General features: G+C 38.5%; 1 protein-coding gene across 1 annotated transcript; it reads left to right on the top strand.

The window, feature by feature from the left end:
• Positions 1 to 3,808: 3,808 nt before the first annotated feature.
• Positions 3,809 to 7,202, top strand: ABRA (actin binding Rho activating protein). The gene is made up of 2 exons (XM_063450287.1): positions 3,809 to 4,569; positions 6,442 to 7,202. Exons 1-2 carry the CDS (start codon positions 3,899 to 3,901, stop codon positions 6,917 to 6,919), a joined length of 1,149 nt encoding a protein of 382 aa, XP_063306357.1. The 5' UTR covers positions 3,809 to 3,898; the 3' UTR covers positions 6,920 to 7,202.
• The last annotated feature ends 1,302 nt before the right edge of the window (positions 7,203 to 8,504 follow it).

The following is an 8,504-nucleotide window of genomic DNA, read 5'->3' as shown; positions in this document are numbered from 1 at the left end:
TCCTTAAATATTGCAATCCCACAAACGTATAGCAAATTGATGAGTTATCTACTAAATAGCCGAAATATCAAAATTTACTAAAGGACTTTTCTTCATTTTGATCTTTCAGCTGTTTAGCAGATAACGCCCTAAATTGCAATTTAAAAAAAATATATATCTACATTCTAGACGCCAAACTGCCTAAATATTTTTGTTTTTAAACTACTTAAGGACATTAGGAGGTTACATGCCATCCTCCACAAAGTGGGCTTTTGCCCCATTAGGATGCCCTAAAGTTTTGGTCTGAGCAGGGTTGAATTCCTGCTCACACCTCAGATACCCAGCTATCAAATAACACATAGAAACATAGAAATATAGAAACATAGAATGTGACGGCAGATAAGAACCATTCGGCCCATCTAGTCTGCCCAATTTTCGAAATATTTTCATTAGTCCCTGGCCTTATCTTATAGTTAGGATAGCCTTATGCCTATCCCACGCATGCTTAAACTCCCTCACTGTGTTAACCTCTACCACTTCAGCTGGAAGGAAATTCCATGCATCCACTACCCTCTCAGTAAAGTAATACTTCCTGATATTATTTTGAAACCAATTTGGAATCAAGTAGAATGTTTCCCTTCTTGCAGCATTCGACTTAGAAACTTGGAAATTGCTAAAATGGGAGGTTGGTGAAAAAGTGAACTTGATAGATTAAGTATTTATTTAATCAAATTTTTCATAGTATCATCAGCAAAAATACATACCTTACCATCAAGACCTTCTGCAATATCACTAATACAAATATAAAAGAGAATGGGTCCATTCCCTCACATGCTGCAAACACCGAGTAGATGGTGATCGCAGATTACTCCCTTTTTTATTGTTTTTCCAGGGAAAGCCTTCTACTAACTTCAGTATAGGAAATCCATCTGAGTTAGGGTAAGGATAAGGGATAGCATTAGGGTTAATGTTAGTGTAGAGTTAGGGTTAGGAATAGTGTAGGGTTAAGGTTAAGGTAGGTGTATGCGTTGGTAATATTGATGGCAAATTTCAATTTAGTTTTAGTCAGTCTTTTGTTTTAGGCTAGTTTTAGTCAACTAAATCTTCAGACGACACAACTAAAATCTAACGGGTTTAGTTAAAGGACCACTCTAGGCACCCAGACCACTTCAGCTTAATGAAGTGGTCTGGGTGCCAGGTCCAGCTAGGGTTAACCCATTTTTTTTTTATAAACATAGCAGTTTCAGAGAAACTGCTATGTTTATAAATGGGTTAAGCCTTCCCTCTAATCCTCTAGTGGCTGTCTCATTGACAGCCGCTAGAGGCGCTTGCGTGGTTCTCACTGTGAAAATCACAGTGAGAGCACGCAAGCGTCCATAGCCGCGCGTGCGCAATCAGCCGACGGGGCGGAGAGGAGTCGGAGAGGAGGAGGAGAGCTCCCGCCCGGCGCTGGAAAAAGGTAAGTTTTACCCCTTTTCCCCTTTCTAGAGCCGGGCGGGAGGGGGACCCACGAGTATGTTTTCCTGGCAATAGAGTGGTCCTTTAAAGCCTCTATCTGTTTATTGTGTCCCTTCCCCTACCCCTTTGTGTCCCCTCAGCCCCTCTGGATGCCTCCCCCCCCCTTCAAGTTCCTTTCTGTCTCTTTTGCCTCTTCCCCATGCCTTCTGTTGCTCTTTGCCCCCCTCCTAGCAAATCTGTGTGTCTCTTTCTCTCTACAGCCCAATGTGTATGTCCCTTTCCCCCAGCACTTTGTCTCTTTCTCCCCCTAGCCCGTCTATGTTGCTTTGCGTCCTCCCAAGCCCCATTATGCATCTCATCTCCCCCAAGTGTCTCATTCCCCCAGCCCACCATGTGTCTGAGTTCCTCCCACCAGCCCCTCCATGTGCTCATTTTCCCCTCCAGTTTCTCTATGTGTCTTATTCTCCCAGCCCCCTCATGTGTATCATTCCCCCAGGTCTCCTATGTGTCTTATTCTCCCAGCCCCCTCATGTGTCTTTTTCTCTCATCCCCCTCATGTGTCTTTTTCTCTCATCCCCCTCATATGTCTCATTCTCCCAGCCCCCCATATGTCTCATTCTCCCAGCCCCCATGTGTCTCATTCACCAAGCCCACACACGTGTCTCATTCTTCCAGTCTCCCATGTGCCTCAATCTCCCAGCCCCCCATGTGTCTCATTTCCTCTGGTCCCTCCCCAATGTGTATTAGAACCAGGTTTTATTTTGGAGGCAAATTTCAAATTAGTTTTAGTCATAGTCTTTCGACTAATTTGGATGCAAGACATATGAGGCATTTACCAATCAGGACTGATATTTGAATCTATTTTGAGTTATTTTTATTAGTTGCACTTCATGTGTAAAAAATATTATAAGCAAAAATGGGAAATATTTTTTTTCCCCCCATGATTAAAACTGTATTCATATTACATTTTGTGATAGGTATACATATAGAATACTAATGAGAAGCAATTTCTGCCCTCTAAAAAAACAACAACAATATATATGTATGGGGGCACTGCAAGATAAAATCCTTAAATTATGATGGAACTAACAGCGCAAATTCTAGGTTTTGTTTTGGCACAGAGGTTGGACAGTTGCCTCTGTTATTTAGGGAATTTGTGAAGTAAAATTAACTGGGTTATTCAGTGAAGTGAGAATTCTAAGTGAAATCAAAGTAAAATTCAAATATCGGGTTAAATTAGCCAAAATTTTATAATTCTCCAAGTCAGCTATGCTACTATCTAAAGCTTAGTTGGGTACTTTGGCCTGAAATTTGAAACTCCCTTCCAAATAACCCTGTCGATAATAAATGAATGGAAAGAGTTTTAGAAATGTCCTTAAAGTTTTCCCTATCTGTTTGAATTCTGACTTATTATTGGTATACAGTAAAAGATTCGTAATTATTCGTATTATTCGATAGAAGTGAAAGCCCATTCATTGAGCTATACAGAATGCTCGATAAGTATCTTCATTACCATAATTATCACTGAGCAGAGCAGTGTCATTATCTAAAGCAATCACATTAGATGCTGAAGCATAGACTTGTAAAAGCAGAGATTATTGGGACACCTATAACATCAACATGCAATGGTATGCGTTCCATCAGTTCTTTTTACAAACTATTTAAAATTTACTTTAAAAAATCCCCAATATGGGGGAAAAAATACAGATACCATGCTTAAATCATGTATTATTAACTTGATTTTTACCCGGTGCTGATGGCCAGATTAGAATTTAAATTATCCATCAATGCATTAGTCTGTTGTCACAAGCACACATGACTGTATTCAGTTTTTCAGAATTCTAGGTGCCTTCTATGGACCCCTGCAAACAGACCTCATAGACAATAACTTGTTATATCTTCCTTGTTGACCAGCTTGGAAACCCAGTAATTAATCTGAAACAGGACAAGGTCAGACCTGATCATTGAGGAGGAATGGGGAGAGGGGGAGTCTGATGATTGTCTCCATATTATAGGAAAGCTATGGGAGGATAATTTAAAAAATCTATAGTAGAATGGAGAAGCAACCGATGACTAAGCTGTAATTTAGATATTATTGAAAAAGAGAAACATTTCATAAACAAAATCGTCATGAAAAAATCTTCAAAATCAGTGGCACAATACATTAATATAATTTAGTGCAATACAGGAATCTAATGGGTTTTGTAAAAAGTTAGCCTTGTTTACCATGTGTATTTTCCATCTATAATGAAATACAACCTTTTAGTCTGAGAAAAGTAACACGGTCAGAGTGTGTGCATCTTGGGTTTGAATACTTGACATATTTTCCAGATCCATAAACCATGCAGTCTATTTAAAACCCACCAACTCTTCATTCAGCTGTTCATTCAACTGTCTCTAAGTGCACGGCCAGACTTGATTCCTTAGGTTGTTTAAAACTAAAAGATTTTAAGGCAATGCAATGGCACCCATGGACAGCAAAGGAGAAATGAAACCAGCTAAAAGAGCCATTAAAAAAATTAAAACGGCAGCCATGGTTTCCAGCTTAACGAAAGGATGGCAACAGTGGGCAGTAGAACATTCAACTAAGCAAGCTCAAGAACCTTCCGGATGGGTTCCAAACACAGATGGGGATGTAGAAGTAAAATCCCCAAAACCAGAGGTGAAGATAAAACAACCACAAAAAGACTTGCACGACTCAATTCACTTGGATGACAAAGAAACATCAATCAAGACTGTAGCCGTGACCAAAAGTTTTTCGGCCAAAGCCCAGGAAAAAGGAATGGATATAGGTGCTTTAACTGACAGATACGAAAAAGACCCAAGTTCTCAAAATCAAAATACATATGATGCAATGGTGGATAAAATATTGAAAAGGTCTGCATCACCAACTAGAAGAAGGAAATGTTCCAATATTGTCTCTGAGCTCAGAAAAAGTTGGAAGGATGTGGAGGACGGAGGAGAACTTGTTTTGTCCCCAGAAGCTGACCAAAAACTCAAAGACATTGTTGAAAGGACCGATGTGGAAAATGGTGAACATGTGGGCGATGGAAAGAATACAGAAGATATTTTAGAAAATCTCACCTCAAGTAATGAGAATGCTGCTAGGATAAAGCGACCATCCTCTTCAGTGTAAGTTCCCTTGAAATGAGTAATGAAAACAATTATGTCTGTCTGTTTGTCTCTGTCTGTCTAATGGATGAACAGCATATGAGAATAGTATGCAGCCTACACATGCTACACCAGATAACTCATTTAATCAAGGCAGTTGCTTTGAGATCATTGTTTGACTGACTTCTGCTTGCAACATATGAATTCTTAAAACTGTTTGGCAACTATTTTCACATAATTCCATTAGAATGTGGAAGCTATATATTGGATTTAGCAAACGTACAATGGATATGTCATTTGTGTCTTTCAACAGTAAACACACGCCGATGACAGATACTCTATGTTTTATATATATTACATGTTATTTTACCATGTGCAAGAAATGGGTTATAAAGGCAGTATGATGGCAGAACCTCCTTTAGAATGGAAAATTAAGTAAATTAGGATTTCTGTGTGTTTGTTTTGTATATATAAGGCCTAAATAAATACTATAAGTGCTGTATAGCTGATGCAGGGTCCTTTTCTCAACTTGATTGCTAAAGATGAGAAAGACTTGACAGGGGAATAGAGTAAATATTACTGACAACTTCATTATACGCAGTTAAGATGGGAATATTGCAACGTGACTATTACGGTCAAACAGTTTATCAATTAGCTGGTACCATCACATTTTCTTAGGGTTAGTTGCACGCCTGGCTTTCATCAAAGCATGAAAGATAACCTTTAAAATGGTCTCAAAGGGCAATTCTACTCAGGAGATAAGTAGGTCTTTAATTATCTTTAAACTCCTGCTATCATGCTTTTGATGTTTCCAGTTGCGATCGTTTGATATTGATGAACAAACTTACCATTGCAGGACAGCAGGGAGCAGACATTTTGATTTTATGTTAGAACACTTTAAGGCGCTTTAGGTATAACGCTGGATGTAAGTGTTATTTATACATTATGGTAAATTTGAAAAAAACTTTATTGACTGAATTGAATTCAATTAATAAGGTTTATGTCAAATCTACTGTAACAGATACAGAACATATTTCTGGCAGAGATAACGGTGAAAAAACAACTTTCAGTCCAGTGTGTACATTCTAGAATTCACAGGCGGAAAAATATACTAGCCCACCCCCTCCAAACTAACCATAAGCACTGTCACTGTGCTCGTCCACGATTTATAGAATAGTGGAGAAGGTGGTATATCTGCTATGGGCAGGGAGATATGGGAAAGGGGAACATGTTACTTCACTTCATCCACATTGTGGCTGCCCGTGGTGTCATCTTTTTTCACTTGAGAAGCAAAATACCTGATTCTAGTCATTTTAATGTGTTACTTTTAAAATAGAAATACATAGTCCATGAAGCCCCAATGTACCTGCAGCTCATGCCCAGAGGTGATAATCATGAGCTAATACCCTAACAATTATCGCCTGGACATAGTTCTAACATGACGTGGGGGTCACTGAATGATTCAAGCGGGTACACTGCCTACCATCGGAATGGCGAATGGTTCGCACAGCTGGCAGCTCATTCTCAAGGTTTTGTAAATAGATTTAGATGTTTTGACTGTAGCTCCCCTTTAAATTCATAAAGTACAACTGGTCCTAATTAGCCCAGAAGATTATTGTTCTAACATTCCCATTTTATTATATCTGTAGATATTTCAATATAACTAAATGTATTCATAGGTCATTTTGTACAGAGCTGCAGAAAATGTTGCTACTCAAGACATAATAATAGTTGGTTTTAGAATTATTATATTTGCCTTCTAATCATGAGACAATCATGTTCATGACTCGATTGGAGTCGCCTTTTTTTTCCTAGCTCAGAAAATGTTTAATTTGTAATAATTGTGCCACCTAGTGGTCTTTATAGTAACATTCCTCTCCCTCTGTGTTTTAGTAACAAGGCAGCAGCAGAACTTAACAGCATCAACAAAGCTTACAAGAGATATAGCCCTGTGAATAACATAAAAGGTCAATGGGAGAACTGGTCAAGTCAACACTCTCTGACTCAGAAATTAAATCCATTCAGCGATGAGTTTGATCAGGAATTTGCAATGTCCATAAGACTCCAGAAGGGTGATGATGGCTATGGACGCCCAAAAGAAGGAACCAAGACAGCTGAACGAGCAATGAGAGCAGAGGCACATATTCACCGTGAGATGAGAGATCTGTGTTTCATAATTAGGACAATGACTGAGCCTCAGAAGGATGGTACAATCTGTGTGACGTTCGGCGAGCTTTTCGATCGATATGTGCGCATTTCGGATAAAGTGGTTGGAATCCTACTAAGGGCCAGAAAACACAACATGGTGGACTTTCAAGGTGAAATGCTGTGGCAGGGCAGAGACGATGATGTAATAATAACTTTATTATAACAAACTGAAATGTTTGCATCTTACCTTATGAGATGTGAACAGAGGAAGAGCTCTAGAACTGGTCTATTTTTATATATATTTATTTAGTTTTTAATTACAATAAACTATAAGAATTGAGGCCTGAGTAAATTATACTGGTTTTACTTGAAATGTATTTTTCTAGCTACTTTTTCGTCTTTTCTTCTGCCCTGGACCCATTCCTGGTCACAATAGATGAACATTAAACACTTCACGCATCTTGACATCTTTTATGTATATTAAAGCTTGTGGTAAACAAACATAACTATTTTTATATGCATACTTAAAACTGTCCATGACTCATGACTGTGTGGTCCATGATAATACAGGATTTTCTATATGAAATGAGTGAGTATGAATGGCTGTGAGTTCACATGCACACTCACTATTTATCCCATAGCCACAGAACTCCAGGGATTGGCTGACACATTTCACCTAATTCCTGGTTTGAACAACGCAGAACGAATTCTACACCTGCATCCATTAAATCCATAGTGGAACCAGAAACTCAGCGAATTGAAATGTATATTTTTGAATGCATATTGTTTAAAATAACACTAATTAAAATGCTTGTGTTTTTTACATTTTATTTTATTAGATGTGTTCCTTAATTATTTCATGCTGACGGGACGCCCATTTGTTAAAAAAAATAAAAAACATAAAAACTATGAACAAACTTATCTGATGGCTTTTGTCCATTCAGATATTCCTTATACATAATCATTAAAGATGCACACAAGCACAAACATTGAGATGGGCGAATCCAGTGCTTTTCACAGAGAAGCAATAATTCAATAAATTCCAGTAACGGTTTGTCTACCTGGCAGCGTCTAGGAATATGGAAACTGCAAAATGTAAACTGTCAATTCTCAGAAACAGGCAGCAACTATGTCTCAAAATCACTTAATTAATATGAAGTGATTTTGGTACTAATACTGTCCTTTAATGAGTTCTTACATTTTTTTTTACCAAAGTGGGTGGTAAAATCAACCCAAGACTTTTCTTTTAAATGTGCTAAGTATAAATGTCAAATGTAATGTCAAGGACAGAATGCTTCCTTATACTAAAGCCTCTGACTTTGCATTGGCACGAAGCAGTTTTAATACTTGGCCGGCAATGATCTTGGCAAATGTGACAGTGTTTAATCTTTCATGCGAGAACGCCTTGTACCTCCATGATTTTATGTACTTAGTTCTGCCTTAAGATATTGCTGAAGCAGGGAACACAAAGAAAATGCCAGAATAGAAACACCAGCATTTATACAAGTTTAAATAAAGCAAGAGGGTAAAAAATTCATTAAAAGGGATGATTAACACAGCAGGTCATTCCCTGGCAGTGGTATAACTAAAATAGAGAGGGCCCTGGTGCAAGATTTTATTTTTTGTGCCCCCCTATCGCAAAGATAAACAAAAAGGTAGCTTCCCTTCTGTCATAGAACTACCACAATGCTTTGCCAGCTGGGGATGTACCCAGTGGTGTATACTGGTTTTGTGCTGCCCTACGCATGACAAAACTCGGGCACCTTTGCCCTCCCCCTCTTCCTTACAGACACACACCCTCACTGACG

This window comes from Pelobates fuscus, chromosome 4 (genome assembly GCF_036172605.1).
Source record: "Pelobates fuscus isolate aPelFus1 chromosome 4, aPelFus1.pri, whole genome shotgun sequence".
In the NCBI taxonomy this organism is placed as follows: domain Eukaryota; kingdom Metazoa; phylum Chordata; class Amphibia; order Anura; family Pelobatidae; genus Pelobates; species Pelobates fuscus.
Note: the sequence above shows the minus strand (reverse complement) of the source record. Positions and strands in the feature narration are given on the sequence as shown.

What these genes read in the sequence shown, in the direction of transcription:
- ABRA (XM_063450287.1), top strand. Translation starts at nt 3,899, where the DNA reads ATGGCACCCATGGACAGCAAAGGAGAAATGAAACCAGCTAAAAGAGCC. An exon ending in AAGCGACCATCCTCTTCAGT is followed by an intron (nt 4,570 to 6,441) that starts GTAAGTTCCCTT and finishes TCTGTGTTTTAG; the next exon opens with TAACAAGGCAGCAGCAGAAC.